This window comes from Podarcis cretensis (genome assembly GCF_951804945.1).
Source record: "Podarcis cretensis genome assembly, chromosome: 17".
In the NCBI taxonomy this organism is placed as follows: Eukaryota; Metazoa; Chordata; class Lepidosauria; order Squamata; family Lacertidae; genus Podarcis; species Podarcis cretensis.
This window is the reverse complement of record NC_137187.1, coordinates 15,374,432-15,399,082: the sequence shown is the minus strand read 5'-3', so window position 1 is coordinate 15,399,082 and position 24,651 is coordinate 15,374,432. Positions and strand designations below refer to the sequence as shown.

Below are 24,651 nucleotides of genomic sequence, written 5' to 3'. Positions count from 1 at the left end.
CTGCTGCCGCGCCGCCAGAGCACGATTTCTGTTCTCATCCTGAAGCAAAGTTCTTAACCTGAAGCACTATTTCTGGGTTAGCGGAGTCTGTAACCTGAAGCGTATGTAACCTGAAGCGTATGTAACCCGAGGTACCACTGTAGTAGCTTTTGACACCCCATGGAACTTGTGTGATAGCCTGGTCATCTTCGGCCCTCCTGTGGAATGGAAAAACATTACAGATTGTTGGAGAGGTATATTAGGGAAAAAAAGTGTGCATAAAAATGATATACAAGAATGTATTATATCAAGAAAACTGCTTGTAAAAATATGAGCATTCGGCAGACTTGCATACAAAAAAATGTGTATATTCTGAGAAATGGTTGCTGAAATGCTAATGAATTTGCACAAGACTATTATTATTATTATTATTATTATTATTATTATTATGTTTTTTTAAAAAAAATGCAAACTGGTGTGGAAATGTGGTAAACCTGATCTTATGACTGGAAGAAGGAGAAGCAAAAAACTGACAGATTTGTCTGTTTCTGAGTAGAATCAGTGGGTTTCCAAGCATGAAGTAAGGTAGAAGTATTCACATTTCAAATTTAATGCAGGGATGGATATAGTTGCTCCAGTCATTTTGGATTCGCTGGAAGCACTTGGGAGCCCTAATTTGATAAGATAAAGAGAGTTGTTACCTGAAGGTTTTAGCAGTATGGTAGGGCTTATTAGCAGGAATATATATGTTTTCAAGGAGGCTTCAGAACTGTCTCGGGGGGGGGGGAGTTTATGTAATTGCAGGGGAGCAAGCCTCAAATTTAAAACAAGTGGCAAATTGTGATAAGCTATTAAAGTTAATTGTGAGTGGAAATGAAACTGTAAAATATTACAAGGCACAAGAGATTGTAGTGGCACTGGAAGATTTGAGAAAACTAATGAGAGAAGGATTCAGACACATTACTGAGTGCATCAGCTAATGAGCTGATAGAAATAATGCAGAAGGCCTCTGCCTGTGGCCAAATTGTGTTGACTGTACACATGTGCAGGGATTGGGGTCAACCATGGAATCAAAGAATTGTAGAGTTGGAAGGGACCCCAAGGGTCATAAAGTCCAACCCAGTAAAGCATCCATGGCAGATGACCATCCAACCTCTTCTTACAAAACCTCTAAGGAAGGAGAGTCCAAGGGAGACCATTCCACTGTTGAACAGCTCTTGCTGTCAGAAAGTTTTTCCTGATGTTCAGTTGGAATCTCCTTTCTTGTAACTTGAAGCCATCGGTCCGAGTCCTATCTTCCAGAGCAGGAGAAAAGCTTGTTCCCTCTTCCACATGGCGGCCCTTGAAGTATTTGAAGATGACCATCATATCTCCTCAATCTCCTCTTTCCCAGGCTAAACACACCCAGCTCCTACAACCTCATGAGGCTTGGTTTCCAGACCCTTGATCATCTTGGTTGCCCTCCTCTGCACATGTTCTAAACAAATGTCCCCAATGTCCCAGCCCTGTCACTATCCCCTGGGGCAAGAGTGGAGAACTTCCAGATGTTGAACTCCACTTCTCATCAGACCCAGCCAGCAGGGTCAATAGTTTGGGATTATGGGAGATGCAGCCCCAGCAACTTATGGAGGGCCACAGGTTGCTCACCCCTGCAATAAAGACTGACACAATCGTGCCAGCCAGTTGCATCTGTTTCTACTCTGGATGTGCTTTGAGACATGCCAAGAGTGACACAAGTGCAAGATGAGAGCCCATCAATCAGAGTTAGGGAACCTGTGGCCCTCCAAATGTGATGGATCTCCAACTCCTATCATCCCATTTGCCATATTAGCTGGTGGTGACAAAATGTGGAGTCTAGCAACATCCAGACAGCCACAGGTTCCCCATGTCTACTCTATTCTGTGCATTCAAATGTAAATGGAGTAAAGCTGGAGCCCTTTCACGGGATGTCCATTGAACTCCATGGAAGTATCCAACTTGATATACCCATCGATGCAAAGATTCCTGGTTGCACAATCTGCTCCAGGAGATTGGGGAGACCCCAGAACAAATTTAAGAAGAAGAAGAGAAGAGGAGTTTGGAATTGATATCCTGCCTTTTTTTCACTCCCCTTAAGGAGTCTCAAAGCGGCTAACATTTTCCTTTCCCTTCCTCCCCCACAACAAACACTCTGTGAGGTGAGCGGGGCTGAGAGACTTCAGAGAAGTGTGACTAGCCCAAGGTCACCCAGCAGCTGCATGTGGAGGAGCGGGGACGCGAACCCGGTTCACCAGATTATGAGTCCACTGCTCTTAACCACTACACCACACTGGCTCTCACTGTGGGATTCACTTAAGGGGTTCATGGGGGAATGAGCAGTGTTAGAAACTCAGATATATAAGGTATAATAATAATAATAATTTATTATTTGTACCCCGCCCATCTGGCTGGGTCTCCCCAGCCACTATGGGCGGCTTCCATAAAAACCAAAAATACACTAAAATATCACAGATTAAAAACTTCCCTGAACAGGGCTGCCTTAAGATGTCTTCTGAATGTCAGGTAGTTATTTATTGCTTTGACATCTGATGGGAGGGCGTTCCACAGGGCAGGCGCCACTACCGAGAAGGCCCTCTGCCTGGTTCCCTGTAGCTTTGCTTCTCGCAATGAAGGAACCGCCAGAAGGCCCTCGGCGCTGGACCTCAGCGTCCGGGCAGAACGATGGGGGTGGAGACGCTCCTTCAGGTATACTGGGCCGAGGCCGTTTAGGGCTTTAAAGGTCAACACCAGCACTTTGAATTGTGCTCGGAAACGTACTGGGAGCCAATGTAGGTCTTTCAAGACCGGTGTTATGTGGTCTCGGCGGCCGCCCCCAGTCACCAGTCTAGCTGCCGCATTCTGGATTAGTTGTAGTTTCCGAGTCACCTTCAAAGGTAGCCCCACGTAGAGCGCATTGCAGTAGTCCAAGCGGGAGATAACTAGAGCATGCACCACTCTGGCGAGACAGTCCGCAGGCAGGTAGGGTCTCAGCCTGCGTACCAGGTGGAGTTGGTAGACAGCTGCCCTGGATACAGAATTGACCTGCGCCTCCATGGACAGCTGTGAGTCCAAAATGACTCCCAGGCTGCGCACCTGGTCCTTCAGGGGCACAGTTACCCTATTCAGGACCAGGGAGTCCTCCACACCAGCCCGCCCCCTGTCCCCCAAAAACAGTACTTCTGTCTTGTCAGGATTCAACCTCAATCCATTAGCCGCCATGCATCCTCCAACCGCCTCCAGGCACTCACACAGGACCTTCACCGCCTTCACTGGTTCTGATTTGAAAGAGAGGTAGAGCTGGGTATCATCTGCATATTGATGGACACCCAGTCCAAACCTCCTGGTGATCTCTCCCAGCGGCTTCATATAGATGTTAAAAAGCATGGGGGAGAGGACGGAACCTTGAGGCACCTCACAAGTGAGGGCCCAAGGATCTGAACACTCATCCCCCATGTTATGTACTGGGTTGAATAGGATCCAAACTGCAGCAGTCTGATTGGCCCTAGAACAATAGGATCCAAAAGGCAGCAGCCTGATTGGTCCTAGAACAATAGGATTCAGAATGCAGCAGTCTGATTGGTCCTAGAACAATGCAGCAGTATGATTGGTTGGCAGGAACTACCCAATCATGCTCCAGATAGAAGTGAATCCACAACCTGATTGGCTTACAGTAGAATTCCGGAATTAGCCAATCATGTGCAGCCCATTGTGTAAATAATGTATATAAAGCAGATACCTTGAGGGGACTTTCATTCATTCCTCCTCATCACTATGAGCTGAATAAAGAGCATGAAATCACTTTGCGACTCGGAGTATATTTCACTGGCGACGAGGATGGGATTCGAACCCACGCGTGCAAGGACACCCTTCGCCGCATGACACAAGGGGATTGGGAGTACCGCCTTGCCACATTCCTTCTAGCACAGCACAGCACCCCCAGCTCAACGACTGGCCGGAGCCCCGCTGAACTACTAATGGGTCGGCGCCTTGCAATCAGATTGGACCGCCTTCACCCCGATAGAGCTCAGGATGAGGTAGTGGTGGGGGAAGGCAAGAACCCCCGGACCTTCGAGGCTCAGGACCCAGTGTACGCAAAGAATTTTGGGGCAGGCCCAGCATGGGTACCCGCCACAGTCACCAGGGTCACTGGCCCCGTGTCGTATGAGGTGCTAACGGATGGGGGGCAATGCTGGCGCCGCCACTGCGACCAGATACGGCGACGATTCCCAGGAGAAAACCAGGAGGAGGAAAGGGCAGAGGAGTCCCAAGGGAACAGAGGGGCAGTGAGGCCCATAGAGCAGCAGGGGCCAGCAGGAGAGGCAGAATCAGTAAATACAGAGAGGACCCGTGAGGCCGAAAGGACACCGGAACCAGAACCACGACTGAGCGAGCCGGTTGCGCCAGACCAAACAGCCCCATCACAGCCAGCATCCTTGGAACACGAGCCAGAACCTGAACCCCGGACCAGGGAACACCCCAGGCCGCAACGCACACGTAGGCCGCCGGCGTACCTCGAGGACTATGAATGCGACCTCCCGGGCAGGACTGGAACTTAGAGGGGAGGGGTGTTATGTACTGGGTTGAATAGGATCCAAACTGCAGCAATCTGATTGGCCCTAGAACAATAGGATCCAAAAGGCAGCAGCCTGATTGGTCCTAGAACAATAGGATTCAGAATGCAGCAGTCTGATTGGTCCTAGAACAATGCAGCAGTATGATTGGTTGGCAGGAACTACCCAATCATGCTCCAGATAGAAGTGAATCCACAACCTGATTGGCTTACAGTAGAATTCCGGAATTAGCCAATCATGTGCAGCCCATTGTGTAAATAATGTATATAAAGCAGATACCTTGAGGGGACTTTCATTCATTCCTCCTCATCACTATGAGCTGAATAAAGAGCATGAAATCACTTTGCGACTCGGAGTATATTTCACCCCACCACCACTTTCTGAACACGGCCCAGGAGGAAGGAGCGAAACCACTGTATAACAGTGCCCCCAGCTCCCAGCCCCTCTAGACGGTCCAGAAGGATGTTATGGTCGATTGTATCAAAGGCCGCTGAGAGATCCAGCAGCATTAGGAAACAACTCTCACCTTTGTCCCTAGCTCGCCGGAGATCATCAACCAGCGCGACCAAGGCAGTTTCAGTCCCATGATGAGGCCTGAATCCCGATTGGAAGGGATCCAAATGGTCCGCTTCCTCCAGGCGTGCCTGGAGTTGTTCAGCAACCACGCGCTCAATCACCTTGCCCAAGAAAGGAAGATTTGAGACTGGGCGATAGTTGGCCATACTGGCCGGGTCTAAAGATGGTTTTTTAAGAAGCGGTTTAATGACCGCCTCTTTCAGCGGATCTGGGAATGTTCCCTCACAGAGGGAAGCATTCACCACCCCGCAGAGCCCATCGCCCAGCCCTTCCCGGCTTGCTTTTATTAGCCAGGATGGGCAAGGATCCAGGAGACAGGTGGTTGGTTTCACGCGTCCAAGCAGCCTGTCCACATCCTCGGGGGTAACGGATTGAAATTGATTCCATGCAACTTGACCAGACAGAGCTCTAGCACTCTCCCGCCCCGGCACTGCTCCCACGGTGGTGTCTAGCTCCTTCCGAATATGAGTGATTTTATCTGCAAAAAACTTTGCAAAATCGTTGCAGGAGATCTTGGGGTCTTTGCAAGGCCCCGGTGGTAAAGGTGGTTCTGTTAAATTACGAACCACCTGAAAGAGTCTCCTGCTACTATTTTCTGCAGATGCAATAGAGGCGGTGAAGAAAGTCTTCTTCGCCGTCGCTATCGCCACTTGGTAGGCTCGACGTTGAGCTCTAACCTGTGTCCGGTCAGATTTGGAGTGAGTTTTTTGCCACCGACGCTCTAGCCGTCTCAGCGATTGTTTCATCGCCCTCAGCTCCGAAAAAAACCACGGAGCTGTCCGGGCTCCATGCAATCAGAGAGGGCGCTTCAGAGCCAGACAGTCGATAGCCCTGGTTAACTCCGCATTCCAGCGGGCCACCAGGGAATCAGCTGAAAGGCCATCAACATGGGATAAAGCATCCCCTACCACTCTGGAAACCATTTGGATCCATTAAGTGGCGGGGGCGGACCATCCGAATTGGTCCCACCTCCCTGCAGAGGGGAAGGGTCGCGGAGAAGTCCAGTTGCACCAGGAAGTGATCTGACCATGGCACTTCTTTTGTTTCACTTTTACTTAGTGTCAGATCAGGTAGGCACCAAATGGCTCCTTAAACCAGTCACCAAAACGGAATGTTTAGTTGCCATTTTGGGGTCAGACAGCTTGAAAATCATATTTTCCAATATAGTAGTACCTTGGCTGTTGAACGGCTTGGCTCCCAAACAAATCGGCTCTCGATCGCCGCAAACACAGAAATGAGTTTTCTGGTTTGCAAACGTTTTTTGGAAGCCAAACTTCTGACGAGGCTCCTGCAGCTTCCAATTGAGTGCAGAAAGCTCCTGCAGCCAATCGGAAGCCGTGCCTTGGTTTTTGAACGGTTCTGGGAGTCAAACAGACTCCCGGAACAGATTAAGTTTGACAGCCAAGGTAGCACTGTACAACTTTTTGGTTCCTGAAATTCATTCTGATTGTGCAGATAAAATATAATGGATAGAATTCTACAGCACATGTTGCTAGTGTGTGAAAATAGTCAAGAGCGGGCGTCTCCACTTGGTTGCAAGTGGCCGACAGCCAGGTGCAAAATGCACCAGGTGAATTTTGATCACTGGGGGGGGGGGGAAGCCCTGTTCTCAACTGTAAATCCTGACACTGATGGGATGCATTACTTAATGCTATTTTGCATACAACCCACTGGGAGCAACTTCCTATATAGGATTGCACGGTTGTTAATCATTCCCTTTATTCAAAGATGGGGGGAGAGAGAGAGACATCTAAAATAAAATTATGACCAACAGGGCATATTTGTTCTCAAGCAGCCTTAACATCATAACAAGGAGAAGAAGAAATAATAAACCCCATGCTGGTGTAGTTTTAACCTAAAGCAACTGAAATGCATCCCCAGATCTGATTTTCATTTTAATGCAATTCAACTGTGACATATTCATGTAGATTTTATGAGGGTGCGGGAAAATATTTTGCTGTTCCTGCTGCTTGTTTAACATTGCAGGCCATTTCTGTGTCAATGTTGGCTGTGGCTTGGATAGAACAGGAATGCCCCCTGCTGACAAACCTTGTGCGTTCTATGTTGCAGAAGAACTATATAAATAAGGCAGAATTACTCTGATAATAGGTTGCTCCAAAAACAAGAAATCACTTAACTTGTTCCTCTGCAAGGCTTTACAAAAGCACTCACCATTGTGGCATTCTCATCAGATCAATTTTTTTCTACAGGCAGAACTTTGCAGACCCTCCAAGTGTCTCTATTTTCCAGAGAGAGTCCCAGATTTACAGAAACTGCCCCAGTTTCTGATCTGATCACAGAATGTCCCACTTTTCCTTAAGACGTCCCTATTTCCATCAGAGAAAAGTTGGAGAGTATGGCAGGATGTCCTAATTTAATCTGAGGGTATGGAGTTATGCGACCCCCAAACCAAGGATATAAGTACATAACCTTTAGAAGACATCTGAAGGCAGCCCTGTATAGTCCCTCTATAGTGTTATGTTATGTTATGTTATGTTATGTTATGTTATGTTATGTTATGTTATGTTATTATGTTATATATATATATGAAGCTATCCTGAGTGGCTGGGCAACACAGTTATATGGGTGGAATATTATTATTATTATTATTATTATTATTAAACAGGACACCCCTATTTTCATCAAGGAAATGTTGGAGGGTATGCTTTTAGCTGTGCAATGGAATATTCCTCACGGTCTCTTCTGCCCTAAATATGTCCCGGGGGTTCCCCCAACCCAATTTTGGGGCATAGCAGGGACACATAGGGGGAGAAGGGAGTGGGGAACTTCCACTTCACAGAAACCTTGCACTAGCAGAACTGTTTAGCAGGATATGGCCCTAATTTACTCCTGAGTAGACACACGGTTGCCACCACCTTTCACCTTCCCAGCTGAGGGAATACTTTGGGTTGCTATGCAGAATAATAAAGCCAGCCGTGGGGAGAAGATTAAATGAAATCCTAGCCCTTCTTGGGGAAATTGGTGGAGGGGGGAAAAAGTACACAGCAAACAGAATGGCATTTTTCGAACAGTATTGTTTGTCTGGTGATGGGGGTGGGATGCAACAAAGCCTTAATGCCCCCTGCTGCTTAAGCCTCATCAGATCTGCTTTAGGTTTAAGTAGAAACATGGATAACTGGAGATCGAGGGTTAGATTGATGCTCTGCACTTAAACTCTGCTTTCACGTTTGAAAAGCAGGGGAGGGAATATAAACTCCGCAATGTGGCTGTAGCATAACAGCACTGAAGATACATTTTAGAGCAGCAGTGGGGAACTGGACTCAGCCAACAGGCCTGATTCTTCTCTCTCCAATCCCAGGGTTGGGGCTGCCCATCTGTCAATCACCTGAGGGAGGCGGGTGGTGTTGTAGTCTAAACCACTGAGACTCTTGGGCTTGGTGATCAGAAGGTTGGCGGTTCGAATCCCTGCGACAAGGTGAGCTCCTGTTGCTCTGTCCCAGCTCCTGCCAACCTAGCAGTTCGAAAGGAAGTAGATAAATAGGTACCGCTGTGGCGGGAAGGTAAACGGCGTTTCCATGCGCTCTGGTTTCTGTCATGGTGTTCCGTTGTGCCAGAAGCGGTTTAGCCATGCTGGCCACACGACCTGGAAATCTGTCTGTGGACTAACGCCGGCTCCCTCAGCCTGAAAGCGAGATGAGCACTGCAACCCTACAGTCACCTTTGACTGGACTTAATCATCCTTTACCTTACTGTTAAGTTGTGGGTGAACATATCAGACAACACAGCAATTCTTCAGACAGCTCTTGTTTATTCACAGGCCAGAACTGAACTGAACTGAAGGGTTCAACCAACCTGCTTATATAGAGCTCAACTACAAAGCAACAGTAACAACTTTCTGTAACTATCCAATCACTGAACGTCACTTTCAATTCCTTATTTGCATATGCAGACCTGAGTGAAAATTAACTACAGTATCCGCCTGTTGGCCCAGGGTGAGAACTTCAGTACACAACACTTAGAATCATCTGACATCACAATGACATCAGGTGCTTTTTTTCTTTTGGCCATGCAGGTGACACTATGAGCACTGAGCTACACAAACACTGGCAATCAGCTGTGCTTAATTTGAAGGGCCTTTCCCCCAAAAAACTTCCCTTTTCATGAGGGAGTGACATTTGTGGTTCTGGGATGAACATGAAGGTGGTCGAAGGGATCCCCCAAAACAGCTGGGTGGAAAAGCCTACCCCTTCCCACCTCAGCACAGATCCATTCACCTCAAAGGTTCTTGGCAGAAAGAGTCCACCTCGTCTTTCTCCCTCCCCCTAAATCAGCACTTGCACAAATCATTAAAGCATCTTAATGAAGAGTTTGTTCACTGTGTCAACTTGCAGAGTGAGAGAGAGAAGGTGCGTCTCCAGAAGTAGATGTAGATTTTGTGATAAATGTTCTCTTAAGAATTTTGGACATTTTTTTTGAGTAGTGTTAATTTTCCTGGAAATGACCATCATAACTTGATGTTAAAAGGCATTGCCATAATATTTCTTTGTTGGGGAAAAAAATGAGTGTTTAAAATATGTATGTTTTAAAGTGCCTTGAAACATGTCCTACGTCTCCTCCTGGTTCAGGCTGTTCTCAAAGTCCCTCTATGCAAAACTCCACAGATCCCTGCACATGCTTGAAGTCATTTATTTTGTTCTATTTTAGATTCCTTCAAAATAAAGTAAAAGCAAAACATGATGTTAAGCAATAGCAGTCTAATGTACAGAAATGTGCTTCTGTGAGCTTCCGGGAAAGAAGGTCTCTATTGCTTCTAAAAATGGAGAGACAATTCCAACAAGCATTTTTACCATGTCCAATTGTAACAAAAATAGAAATACTTAACTTTTAACTTAGGTCCATTTTAAAGGCTGCTACCTTTTAGCTTTATCTAGTTTCATTAAACTTTACTGCAATTGATTACAATAGCTTGTAATAGCTGGGGGTGTCTGTGGCTGCAACATCTGAGTGTTCAAATTTTCTTCCGCAAGAGGGCAGTGCAGTTCCTACCTACATTTTTGTTTTACTAGATTTTTAAGCATTTCTGCTTTATTCCGTTTTAACAGAGCAGGATCCTCACTGCAGGCGGGGGCAGGGGAACGTCTCGCTCCCATTCATGTGGGGAGCTGTTTGTGCAAAAAGAACCTACACTTGAGGAAACAAAAATGTATAGTTTCTGTTTGTAGATCTGATAGTAAAAAGATGAGTTTGGAAAGGTGGTGGCAAGAATATTAGCTAACAGAGAGAGTGAAACAAAAGAAAGCCTTGAATCAGTTTCTGCTCCTGAGCTGATGAGCATATTATCTGAAATGGATGCGCAGCTGGCCACGGAATCCCCCTTTCTCAGACTGAAGGCCTTTGCCCCTCTTTGGTGAACTTTGTGGGATCCTGAAGCTGTTCAGAGGCACTGAGATTCCCTAGAAAGTTGTATTATTTGGCTGTTTGATACATAGTCCGCCCTATCTCAAAGGTTCGAGATAGGCAGTTCTGCTGCCGGTTGATGAGAAAAGCAGCAACAGCTTGACATGGCATCCTCCTGCACCTTTTAACAGCACCTCGATCTGCATGGAGGCATTTGATCTGCATGGGTATTAGGCCTGGGGTCTGGCAGGGCAGCTGTTGGTGATGGGGTGAGAAGATAGAATCCAGCCTCCTTAGCCAGGGATGGAGATTCTCAGGCATGGGGGACACTTGCAGTCCTCCAAGCCTCTCTGTCTGGTCTTTGGGAGCCTCCCTAGACTTCCCTAGTCACCAGCCCTGCTTTGCCCTGTCCTGAAGTAGTTTTGTTGGACTGGAATGTGTCCTTGATCTCTTATAACACCTCTTTCTTGCCTGGATGGATGACAGAGAGTGGTGTGTGTGTGTGTGTGTGTGTGTGTGTGTGTGTGTGTGTAAAAGCTAGCGTACTGTACAAAGGTTACATCCACATTCCTTCCTCTTTTCCCTCTGGCCCTGCCTACCACTTGCATGTGGCCCCTTGGAAGTTACCTAGAAAGGAATGTAGACCCTGGGCTGATAAATGCCTCCCCTCCTCTGCTCTTGTTAGCCCTACACACAGAGGACATGAATGAATCTGGCTGTTATATGGCATTGAAGATGGAAATATAGTGAGAGCAAATGAAAGCTGGGGAGAGAGAGGAGGTGGGGAGAGGATAGCAAAGGATGCTTCGGTGTGACACACAGCACCAGTCCTCCTCTGTTTGAAACTGCCTCCCTGGCTGCATCAGGAAATCTTGTCTGGCTTTCTTTTGCATCAGGGTGAGAAGCAGAGTGGGAGCTGCATCTGTGCATCTCTTTTGCAGGGAACTAAAGAGAAGCTCAAGCCTGGCTTCTTTTAGCTGTCATGAAGTCTGCCCTGTTCCATTTGCTTTGATCCATCAGTGCCGGCGACAACCACCATGTGCCTTTTTAAAAAAATTATTTTGGGGACAAAAGTGGACGCCAAAGCTTCTGCCCTCTTGTGAGGCACATGCTGTGTGCCCCCCTGCTTTGAATAGAGACTTTCAACCAGGGTTGGGGGGAGTTACGCAGAGATTTATGTAACAGATGTTTCCCGGCGTGGAAGACACTCTTTCGAAGCACCCACTCTCTGATGTTGGAATTTGCCGTCGGGATTTGTGGCAATAATGGAGGTCGGCTGTTTGAGCGCAGCTCGGAGGCACGACCGCTGAGCAACCGCTAAATGTCTCTGTGTAACTACCATGCTGTATTTTCAGCTCGTCATTATGGCTGGGACTGTCCTGCTCGCCTACTACTTTGAGTGCACAGACACTTTCCAAGTGCACGTCCAAGGCTTCTTTTGCCAAGATGGAGACCTGATGAAACCTTACCCGGGAACGGAGGATGAAAGCTTTATACCCCCTCTCGTCCTCTACTGTGTGCTGGCCGCGACCCCAACAGCAATTGTAAGTAGATCCTATAAAATTGGAAACCATCACTTTTTCATTCTGGTTTGTGGCAGGGAAAGAAAAAAGGCTGGGAGGGCTTGTTCTCTACTCTGACCAAAGTCTAATTCTAATTGGAACCAAGTCAGTTCTAATTGATGGGGATTTGGCTGGGAAGAGGCTAAAGCTGGGCCAATTAATACGATCCACAATGGTCATTAATTACCCTCATTTATCACCTGCACTCAGTTACATGTTTAAGACAAAGCTCGGTACCCTGTGATGCCTAAACAAGGGCAACAGCCGTGTGCATCTCATTTGACAGATGATTGCAAATGTTTGGTTGGAGCAAAGCACCAGGGTGTAAATTATTGACACTGAAGTCACTCATAGAACACTGGATTTGAATGAAACAGAGTAAGAGAGACTGCGGAGTGCATGAGAGTCTAAATGGACTGCTAGATGCAAAGCAGGTTGCTTTAATAAGAATTTCCAGCTGCTGAATGAGTTTGGAGAAAGGCTCTGCTCTTTTCACACATCAGATTTCAGTGTTAGCTATTCTTCTCCCACAAAACATTTAAAACCCGCCGCAAACCCAGGAAAGCCGTTCTCAAGGAGCGAGAACACTGGAAGTGCTCTTATTACACTCTTTTCACTGCAAAGACTGGCTCTTTTGTGCTCTAAAATCAAACAGAACCAGCCGCTAGCTTAATTAAAAACCAGGTCAAAATGAGTTGCCACAGGCAGACTTGTCTCGTTTTCTCTCCTCACCCACCCCCACAACTGACTTCCCCCCTACTTCTTCACATAAGGGAAGCTGGACTTTTTTCTTCTGTTTCACTCTCGCTCTAATCCTCCTGCCATGCACTTTTGTCACTCTCAGCATTTTGCCCCAGCAAAGTTCATAATCTTTCTATATGGCTGGATAAGAGGTTTGTTTACACCAGTGCCTTTATCAAACATTCCCTTCCTTTCCTATTAGCTCACTGCAAATGTGACCCCATAGCAGAACTTGCAGAGGAGGTCTTTTCACAAAAAGGCTTTTGCACCAAACCTGGACAGGGTATATTAAAAGCACCCAATTAGTCCCCACATACATCCACTTAGGGGAGGGGTAGCCAATATCGTGCCCTCCATATCTTATTAAATCCCCACCTCCCATCATTCCTGACTATTGGCCATGCTGTCTGGAGCCGGTGGGAACTGGGGTCCAATAACATTGGGAGAGCATCATGTTGGCTCCATCTGGTTTAGGGTATATGGGCATATAGAATCATAGAATTGTAGGGTTGGTGCTGCAGAAACACACTCACCACATTGCATGCGTATATATTAGGTATGTATACAATGTATGCAGGTAAGTAGCTGGGTTGTCATGATGATGGCCACAGCATGCAAGGGGTCCCCTGCTCCCCCTGCCCCCAGTACAGAACTATATACATTTCTGCACAGGGATCTACTCCCTTCATCTAAATCAGGGTTTCCCAAACTTTGGGTCTCCAGCTACAACTCCTCACATCCCTAGCTAGCAGGACCAGTGGTCAGGGATGATGGAAATTGTAGTCCAAAAACAGCTGGAGACCCAAGTTTGGGAAATCCTGGTCTAAATGAAAGGGGGAAGCATGTGCAGGAAGGAGCCTTGTGCCTACCTCAGAGCACGTGTCTTAAGTTCTGGAACAATTGCCTGCAAATCCCAAGGCCACAAACGGCAGGGTCCAAATTCAAGTGAAGCCATGGGAGCAGAGAGGGGAATCCGTGCAGGCGTTTTGTCTGCTTTTAAAAAAACGAAAATAAAATTATCCATCCCACATGCCTTTAATCAATGCAGGAGAGGAAACAGCCAGAGGCAAGCAGAGTTTTGTCTGTAAAATGGCATGCATGGAAAGCCTTGTGCATTTCCTGCCCCTCCCCCTCTCTTCCTGCTCCTCCAATAAAATTTGTAGCCTTCCCTTCTACAAGGGTCTGGAACCCTTTTTTAAAGTTTTAGGGCTGGATTCCTTTCTGGACAACCATCTGTGAGTCACATGCCACTGGTGGGTGGGCGGAGCCAGAAGCAAAAGTGGGTGGAGCATGTAATGTAAATTTAACCTTTGCACAGTAGGCTCCTTTTCTACATCTCTCTATTCACTACCCAGGTAAGCAAGAGGAAGCATCAGAGTTGGAGGACACATTCCAGCCAGACAAAAGCACTCAGGATACAAAGCAGGGCCAGGGAGTACTTGACTTGTCTCCCATGCCTCATCCTTTTTAGCCTTAAGTCTTTTGTGCGCATAAGGAGATCTACAACGTCTTGCTAGACAAGGGTTCATTGGATTAGCATAAGGTAAAGGTACCCCTGCCCGTACGGGCCAGTCTTGACAGACTCTGGGGTTGTGCGCCCATCTCACTTAAGAGGCCAGGGGCCAGCGCTGTCCGGAGACACTTCCGGGTCACGTGGCCAGCGTGACATCGCTGCTCTGGCGAGCCAAAGCCGCACACGGAAACGCCGTTTACCTTCCCGCTGGTAAGCGGTCCCTATTTATCTACTTGCACCCGGAGGTGCTTTCGAACTGCTAGGTTGGCAGGCGCTGGGACCGAGCAGCGGGAGCGCACCCCGCCGCAGGGATTCGAACCGCCGACCTTTCGATCGGCAAGCCCTAGGTGCTGAGGCTTTAACCCACAGCGCCACCTGCGTCCCTGGATTAGCATACACTCCAGCATACCACTGATCACATTTGGGATGCTCATTTTTGGTCCAGAGCTCTGGGACAGGCCAGTTGACTCGCATCAGAGCACTGGATCAAAAAAACCCAGGCCATTCCATTATGTCCCCACTCAAATCAGGATGGTTGAGGGGCATGCAGAAGGAACACTCACACAGACTCTCCACAAACGTTAAGGGACCTCACCGTCCCACAGAAGCACACTGCATTCCACAGGTTATGTGCAGCACAAACCTATACACATTCAGAAGTATGTTCCACTGAGTTCAGTGGGGCTTACTCCTAAGTAAGTGGCCTAGAATTGCAGCCTCCAAGAAGAAATCTTCATTCATGCGCTTCATTAGCTCCTTGGAGGAAGGCTTGGGGTATAAAAATGATAAACCAACACCCTTCTAACTGCTGGCCACTCACTTATCTTTAGGAGGCGGAGAACTGCCATTCTGGTGTTTGGCAGCATGCTACCGAATAAGGGCAGATTGAATTCACCACAACAAATCCTCTTAGGCAAGCAGAGCCATTAGTCTTTGATTTGGATACACAAAACCAGAAGCAGTCTTGCTGGGAAAAGCCCAAAGAAGTGTGTTGATCATGGATTGTGGGTTAATCTGAAGGGATTGAGTGTCTGCTGACCCCCTTCCTCTTAAGCAGAGGGGGAGGAGGGAAATCAGCCTCAGAATTACAAGGCTGGGACTGAGGGATAGAGAAAGGAGCCAACCTTCTCCTCAGAACAGCAAAAAATACTCTGCTTTCCCTGAGCAAAGTTGCTCCTCCATAGACCTGCTTTTAATGCGCTTCCCAAACTCCTGCCAAGTTGACAGCGGTCAGTCGTGATATTGAAAGCCCAGTGAGAAAAGCTTAATGTTAACAGTTAACAGGCAGAATCTCCAACAGTTCCCTATGCTCTGGAGAATGAAGAAAAGAACAAAGAACTCTAGGATTGGGAGTCAGCAACCAGCGGTCTCCCAAGTCAAACCCAACCCTTTCAACGGTGCTAGATATCCCCACACCAGGTACCAGCCCTGTTGGGATCAGGTAGCGAAATTTCACAAAAAACATAGGACCATGGTCAAAACAATTTTGGTTAAGGATCTGGCCATGAAAAAATTAGGTCTTGGGGAATTAAGGTGGATGGTGCCCATTGGTTGGTTTGTTTTACATGTCAAGTGGAAGCTGAGTTCTGATCTTTACATCCAAAGAAAATGCAGCTTTGGCAATAGGTTTGGGTAACATGTCATTTCATCCTTGAACTCCAATAATAAACAGCCTTGGCTTCCATGACTGCCATATTTCCTTTCTGTGGTTTTCACCTGTCCCTACCCACCTCCTGTTCACAGATTTTTATTGGAGAGATATCCATGTACTTCATCAAGTCAACCAGAGAAAGCCTGATTGTCCAGGAGAAAACCATTTTGACAGGAGAATGCTGTTATCTGAATCCGTTACTTCGGAGAATTATTCGATTTATAGGTAAGCCATGATCAGTGCCTTGCGAATTAAAATACTGTAGTGACAGGCAGGGTGTTGAAACCATATCCCAAGAGATCTTAGTTGCATAGCTTCTGAGATTTTAGCAAACGTTGGCCACCACCCTTTTGAGTATATATTTCCAACCATGAGGCTAGAAGTTGCTTTTCTCCATCTCAAAGCAAAAGCTGAAATTCTAAAAGCCATTTAATTCTGCAGCCAGCATCACATTCCACTGCTTTTCTGCTCTGCATAATACAACCCCCTGTGTTTATCCCAATCGGCTGCTCATAATGCTTCCTGGGAAACAATGCTAATATCTATCAAATTTTCCCCTAAATAGTATTGCTGATACTTTATTAATTTTCATCTCAGGCATTTTTCTTCCTTTCCAAGTTTAATTTAATATTGATACCACAACTTTGCAACACTTAGCTCCAAGTAACACAGGGAATTCTGATGTGAATAAACGTCCTCTGTTATTTGCTCACCAGAGACTCTATAAAATTAATTGCTTAGAAACTGGTTTTAAAAAGAGAAATCCAGCTTCTGTTGAAGAGTATTTTGGTCTGTCACTTTCAATCAACATATTGTCCCGCATCTTTAAAAAAACTGGCTTGATATCTTGGTTTGTAGGTTGCCCTTAACCATGGTTTCCCAGTTCAGGAAACTGTGGCTGAACAACCCATACTAAAGCTGGGTGCAAAAGGTGGGCAGGGGCAAAGAGGGAGCATATCAATTCCAATTTGATAAACTGTGATTTGTTGGACTGAGTTATTACCGTACATCTTAACTGGGCCAAAGTGTATTTGCAACAATGTAAGTATTAGCATTAGATCAAAGTTCATCCCAGTTTAGTGGGCATGTAAAGTGGTCATTGGTAGAGCAGACATAGGTGAATGGCAAATGTGCTAATTCAGCGTTTCCCAAACATTTCTCCCCACAGACCACTTGAAATAGGGGTGTGTAAAAGCGTAAAATTTGCATGTGTTGCTCCGCCTACTTTTCCTCTGGCTCTGCCCTCCTTGGCAGGTTGCCCAAAAAGGAATGTGACCTAAGTTGAAAAGCGTTCCCTATCCCTGCTATGTAAGAATTGTATAAGAACTGGATTTGCAAGCCCAATAACAGCATTTAGCATGTATATTAAGACATCTAAGCCAGTGTTCCCAATTAGGGGTCCGGGGACCCCTGGGGGTCTGCAGATTGCACCCAGTGGGTCTGCAGCCCCACCCTTTGCCTCCCCCACAACTAATTTTTTTGCCATTTTTGCATGGTAATATCTGATTTTTTAGTATACATTAAATCCTTTGCTTATTAGGGGCTATCCCACATTTTGTTCAGAAAATTGCTTTGCAGAGGTAACTACCATAAAGTTATAATTTTCAAAAGTAGGGGGTCCTTGGCTTGGCTTTTGAAAAATAGGGGGTCCTCGGTAATCAGCTAATTGGGAACCACTGATCTAAGCCATTCTGAGTAATTCACACCCATTATATCAGTCAACCTTATAAGAGCTCTGTAGGATAGGCCAGCTTGATCATCCCCATACTGCAGATGGAGACCGATACTGCAGGAATGGCAGCTTATGTAAGGCCCTCTTGCAAGTGTATGGTTCAGATGAGATTTGAACTCAGGCCATCTTGCCTCGCAGCTCACACTCATAGTTGCTACTGCTTAAATCATTTCTTAGTCCCCTATTGGAATTTAAGGCACTGTCTGGGAGACTGCTGGGGGCAGGGCGGGGATGGAGTCCAGGTATCTTTAGGTTTTATTTTTTTTAAAAAAAAAAATACCCTTGAACTTTAGAAAGCCTCTGGGTTGTATTGATGGAGTAATAATGTGCCATTAACAGAGACCAAGAGGATAGCCCTCAGCACCATTCTGCTGCTCCAGCACATTCTGCAATAAACCAATCAAATATTTTCGCCTGCAGGACCAGTGGTAAAAGCGCTTAGGCTGAAATGCTTGTTTTTGGCTATCATTTAGGTGCTTCTCAGCAGCCTTTGTTTTTAATTAGCGTTTGTCCCTAAGCGTTTCCTCTCCACCCCCACCCCCCATGGAACACTGGGTTGGTTAGAGTTTCTATATCCTAGATTGACTTCCGTTGTAACGTTTTTGCAGTTTGCCTATGTGTGCCAGCTTCTGCAGCGATTCTGTCATTGCTAGTTGCATACATCCCAAACCATTTCCTGTGTATGGATCCTCAATGCCACCTACCCAGAGATATGTGGGCAGACATGAATTGGAGTCCTTGGGAATGTTGAACAGTGTGAAAGAGCTGTTTCCCTGTTAATGTCAGGGAGCAGACTCAGAACTCAGATCGTTCGCAAAGCAGAAAAAGAGAGTGAAACACTTGGCTAACTTACATTTACAGTGGTACCTCGGGTTACATACGCTTCAGGTTACATATGCTTCAGGTTACAGACTCTGCTAACCCAGAAATAGTGCTTCAGGTTAAGAACTTTGCTTCAGGATGAGAACAGAAATTGTGCTCCGGCAGTGCGGTGGTAGCAGGAGGCCCCATTAGCTAAAGTGGTGCTTCAGGTTAAGAACAGTTTCAGGTTAAGAACGGACCTCCAGAACAAATTAAGTACTTAACCCGAGGTACCACTGTAGTTTCTTTATTAAGGAAAGCAGAACAGATGGACACACTGAGATGTCTAAAGGTTCTCCTGTCTTGATGAAGCAGTTGCCTAGACTGGCTTGTAGCTCCCCTTTCACTCCTTAGCCCTCTGTGTCAGGACCCTCTTTCTGTCTGCGGTGAGCTCCAAGGGACCCTCTCTGTGTCTGCCTGGCTCTCTGCTCAGCATCATGCAATAAACACCTCATTCTAGGAGTAGGAGGCTTGCAAGCTGTAAGCAGAGAAGCTGTGGGAGTGGCTCTGTGGTAGAACTGCCTAGTCTATGTCCCTTCTCTGTGCTGAGGCACCTGCCTGTTTCCTCCTCTTCACTATCTCTCAAGCTCCCTGCCTCCAGCACTTCCCAGCTCTTCCTCTGCTCTGGGGTGTGACCAGTTTCCCACTGTCAGTACGCCTTTCAACCGATGTCAGCGACTGGGCTCAATAACTGGTTCTGCCCCGACTAGGCTACGCCACTGGAGCACTTTCAGAGACCTTCCAATCCTGGAAAGCAGGTCCCAGTGCACTGGGCCCACAACTGTGCATTGTGAGCATCAGACTCATGCAGAGTATAAATAACGCGGAAGCTAGCTGTGAAGCATAACTCCTTTTATTTCTAATAGCTACTACAAACTACAGTGGTACCTCAGGTTACATACGCTTCAGGTTACATACTCCGCTAACCCGGAAATAGTGCTTCAGGTTAAGAACTTTGCTTCAGGTTGAGAACAGAAATCGTGCTCCGGTGGCGCGGCGGCAGCAGGAGGCCCCATTATCTAAAGTGGTCTTCAGGTTAAGAACAGTTTCAGGTTAAGTACGGACCTCCAGAACGAATTAAGTACTTAACCCGAGGTACCACTGTAATGAACTACTGGCTTGCATGAGTGTTACATCTCCCACTGAGCCATCTAGTCACTACAGTGGTACCTCGGGTTACGTACTTAATTTGTTCACAAGGTCCGTTCTTAACCTGAAACTGTTCTTAACCTGAAGCACCACTTTAGCTAATGGGACCTCCTGCTGCTGCTGCTGTGCCACCACTGCATGATTTCTGTTCTCATCCTGAAGCAAAGTTCTTAACCCGAGGTAATATTTCTGGCTTAGCAGAGTCTGTAACCTGAAGTGTATGTAACCTGAAGCGTATGTAACCCGAGGTACCACTGTACATAGGTAAGACTCTCTCCACACACAGAGTCAGGCAGGCAGTCAGGAGCGGAAGAGTAGATGAGCAGTTTCCACCCCCTCCTTTCTCAAAACATCAGATCAGGAGATTCTGCCAATGGGAGGGGTGAAATTATCAACCCCCACCACCAGGAGCCAGGATCCCAATCCTCTCCCCCCTGTGTTCTCCCGGGGGGGGGGGTGCTTTTGGTCAGGCAGCTTCCACCCCTCCTTCTCATCTAGCCAGTCTCTGACATTTAACTGGAGAGATGTGGTAATGGCTGCTTCCCTTTGGTCCCACTCTGGTAACATGGGAAGTCAGAAAGACAGGTTGCCAAAAGCTTTGCCATGGTTATTCCTACGTGAGCCAGTCACTCCCACTTGCTTTTCATATCCCTGTATTACTAGAGCATCCAGGGATTGAGGAGCAGGACAGGATAAGGGAAGACTTGGCCTGGGGGGAAACCTTGGGGCAGATTTCTCTCCATGCAATGAGTCCCACTAAGCACAACAGGTAACTCTGATCTTAATTGCTTTCGTTTTTCTCTTCCCGCAGGAGTGTTTGCGTTTGGCCTTTTCGCCACCGACATATTTGTAAATGCTGGCCAGGTGGTGACAGGGAACTTGGCCCCCTATTTCCTGACTGTGTGTAAACCCAACTACACTGGGAGTGACTGCCGGGCTCACCTCCAGTTTGTGAACAATGGGAATGTCTGCACCGGTGACCAAGATGCGATTGAGAAGGCAAGGAGGTCCTTTCCATCGAAACATGCTGCTTTAAGCATTTATTCAGCCTTATATGCTACAGTAAGTACATACCAAGTTTCTGCGTTTTATCTCTTATGTTCTATCGCTTGCATTCTCTCACTTAGGGATGCTTTAAAGGTTCTGTTTCTAGGGCTGGGAAATATGTCACTATATCATCCAAAACCAGTTTGAAGTCCATTTTGGGATATCTGTTTCATATTTTTTTACCTGGCAATATATTGTGAATCATGATGTGTGTGCACGCGCTAAGCAAAAATCATGATGCAGGGAAAACCATGAATCCAGCCAGTGCATTTACAAGAAATGGAGGGAGTGAGAGATTTTACTTTCTTGGGCTCCAAGATCATTGCAGATGGTGACAGCAGCCACGAAATTAAAAGACGCCTGCTTCTTGGGAGAAAAGCAATGGCAAACCTAGACAGCATCTTAAAAAGCAGAGACATATCATCTTGCCAACAAAGGTCCGTATAGTTAAAGCTATGGTTTTCCCAGTAGTGATGTATGGAAGTGAGAGCTGGACTATCAAGAAGGCTGATCGCCGAAGAATGGATGCTTTTGAATTATGGTGCTGGAGGAGACTCTTGAGAGTCCCATGGACTGCAAGAAAATCAAACCTCTCCATTCTTAAGGAAATCAGCCCTGAGTGCTCACTGGAAGGACAGATTCTGAAGCTGAGACTCCAATACTTTGGCCACCTCATGAGAAGAGAAGACTCTCTGGAAAAGACCCTGATGTTGGGAAAGATGGAGGGCACAAGGAGAAGGGGATGACAGAGGATGAGATGGTTGGATAGTGTTCTCGAAGCTACCAGCATGAGTTTGACTAAACTGCGGGAGGCAGTGGAAGACAGAAGTGCCTGGTGTGCTCTGGTTCATGGGGTCATGAAGAGTCGGACACGACTAAACGACTAAACAACAACAACATTCTTATTTTAGACATCATGATAGATGGGTAGATTGCAATGTTTAGCTAGTGATATATCACAATATTGAAAACCAGAACTTGCCTGGCCCTACCTGTTACTTAAGACTGAAATGTACAGTCAAAGGATCACACCATGCTTTTGCTGGACTGTACTTGAAGGTTATGCAACCACATTCTTTCTTCTGATAGACTGGCTTTTTTGTAAACCAGGAGTTTTCCCTGTTTTGCAATGCACATTCTGCAGCCTGAAGTGGTACAGTCTAGCAAGGAAGAGCTCCACTGCATGATTCTGTTTATTATACAAGCATATGAAGCCATCCTGCTGAATCTGGGTAAGGTTCCACCTAGTCCACGTTCTGCTCCCTACCTGACCTGCTAGATGTTGCTAGAAAATCTTTAAGGCAAAAGCCCGTCCACCTTACATGGCTGATCCACAGCACCTGGAATCTGGCGGCATACTTCCTTGGGAAATGGATGTTCTGTTTGACCCTCATTGCTAATAGCCTATCTTACATGAGTTTACCCAATACTCTTAAAAAGTCATCTAAGTTATTGTCTCTATCATTACATCCTAGTGTGCTGCAGTCCATAAACTGTGTGGCTTGGCTATCATTATGCTATACTCACTATTGAAGATATACTGTCGTTGGACCCTCTTAGTGATGACTCTCATCCCTTCCAGAAAAGAATCCCTCCCTTTTGCCATTCTTCATAGTAATAGACAGATTGTCCTTGGTTCGCCTTATTCCCTAGAAGTATAGACCCCTTGATGCGGAAAGAGCACTTATCACACCAGGAATGGCAGGAATTGCATGTGAGAAACTGATCATTTTCACTGAGCCATTAGAAAATAAAACTGCTACCGCAGAGTTGGAATGTAGAATTTCTCCCTTCTTTCTTTTTAAAATCTAGACAGATTTTCAAGGGGAGGTGGTTTTATTTTGATTATGCATTTTGTGGTTTTATATTTTGATTTTATTCTGTGAACCGCCCTGAGACCTGCGGGTATAGGGCAGTATATAAATTCGATGATGATGATGATGATGATTATACACTAGTATAAATATGGATACGCCTCTGTTATCTCTATCAAACTCCTTATGATAGACACACTGACCCATTGCACCACATTTGTGCCAGCGTAAGTCAAGTGGGATGCCATAGCTGAATATCACCCTATGACTAGAATTATGTAAAATGTGCAGATTTGCTCCATTGGCACAGAATTTACAGTACAGTCATACCTTGGTTGTTGAACATAATCTGTTCCGGAAGTCCGTTCAACTCCTGAAACCATTCAAAAACCAAGGCATGGCTTCCAATTGGCTGCAGGAGCTTCCTGCAGTCAAGCGGAAGCTGTGTCGGACATTTGGCTTCCAAAAAACGTTCAAAAACCGGAACACTTACTTCCAGGTTTTTGGCTTTTGGGAGCCAAAACATACAAGCACCAAGGCGTTCAAGAACCAAGGTACGACTATACTGTTAATTATTTCTTAGTGCAAAGGTCTGCCCAGCTTCGGATAGCTGTGTAATACCAACTTTTCGTTCTGATGAAGAATTCAGCAAACTAAAAAACAACTTTCAGATTCCTGCTTAGCAACAGGAGATGCTGTGCATCTCTCCTCTTCTGCCTCTCGCAATCTGTGTCCCCAGGGAAAGACTTGGGCCTAACCCTGCCCTCTGCATGTGTCTCATTATGTTTCACGTATGACACTTTGGAGGCATCTGTTGCTAATGACCCGCTGCTATTCTGGGAGGTGGAGTCTTCAAGAAGCCAAGCTGTGTTTTGGAAAGCATAAATCACTGGAGAGGTTTCCATTGTGTTCACTGATTTTGCCTGTCACTTTTATTTTAGCACTGCTGTATCGTCCTACTTCTGTCACCCTTGTAATTACCCGCTCACAAATTAGTGTTTGTCTCCTAATTGCTTTTTTCCTTTATTTATTTTCTTTGCCACCAGTGCTGTTGGAAATGATCTGCTGTGGCTTTATAAGTTTTGTTGGAGGGATGGCTCTGAGCACAAAGAAACATCTCACCCAGTAATTAAACTTCCATTGTCTCCCGAGTTTGTTCGAAAGAGAGACAGAGAGAGAGAAAGCACTCTTGCAGGCACTCAGATTTTCTGTTATTTACTAAATTACATAAAATTAAAATGGTGGCTCTTACATGATGAGAGTAGGATCAGTGATGAGTACGTACCTAGCTGTAGGGAAGACTGGTGATGTTAGAATCAGAATTTTAGAATTGGAAGGGACCCTGAGGGTCAGCTTGTGGGATGTGATACATTGGGAGCAGTCAAATACAACATTCCTTGTTTTGCTAGAGTGGACATGCAAGGGAATGTTTGGTCCAGCCAGTCAGAATTTCCTGTTTGCTCCTGGGCTGGGACATATCTCCTATTGCATGTGACTAGAGGTGGGCATGACCTTACCTGTGCAGGTAACAAAAGCACAAGGCACGCAGCCCTCCTCCCTCTTTTCCATCTTCCTTTTGTTGTGTGAACTGCAGTGACTGCGAGTCTGCAGCCACTGGGATTATCCCCCCCCCCCCATATGGGGTAGATCCACATATACATATTTGTAACTAAGTCTGCCTTCAGGGATCCAACTGTGAACTGAATGTGTGAGTAAACTTCTTTTATATACTTTACACAAGATTGTGGTGTGTTTATTCCTTTAAGGGAACTTACCAGGAAGCTAATAGTGAGAGGCTTACACAAGCCTGCAACCAGTTATTCGCTGTGCGTTTAAAAGGGGAATGTAAAACTCTGCTAAGTTATATAACTTGCTAGCGCAAGTTAGGAAGGATATTAATAAAGAATATATCCTCTCCTGCCTCCCTGAAAATTCCCACATATCTTGCCCAACCCCCTGCAGTGCAGCTGCCCCATATGGGGATCAAACCTGCAACCCTGGCATTATCAGCACCATGCTCTAACCAGCTGAGCTATCTAGGCCTGTTTCAATGCACTTATCAGTGCTTGCATATTTGTA

General features: G+C 46.2%; 1 protein-coding gene across 2 annotated transcripts in view; it reads left to right on the top strand.

The window, feature by feature from the left end:
- PLPPR1 (phospholipid phosphatase related 1) overlaps positions 1-24,651 on the top strand; it is a 115,424-nt gene that overhangs the window by 83,537 nt on the left and 7,236 nt on the right. For both annotated transcript variants that reach the window (XM_079959718.1, XM_079959719.1), the window contains exons 3-5: positions 11,858-12,046; positions 16,062-16,194; positions 20,523-20,773. In XM_079959718.1, coding sequence (XP_079815844.1) covers positions 11,858-12,046; positions 16,062-16,194; positions 20,523-20,773 — 573 coding nt within the window. The remainder of the gene's footprint in view (positions 1-11,857; positions 12,047-16,061; positions 16,195-20,522; positions 20,774-24,651) is intronic.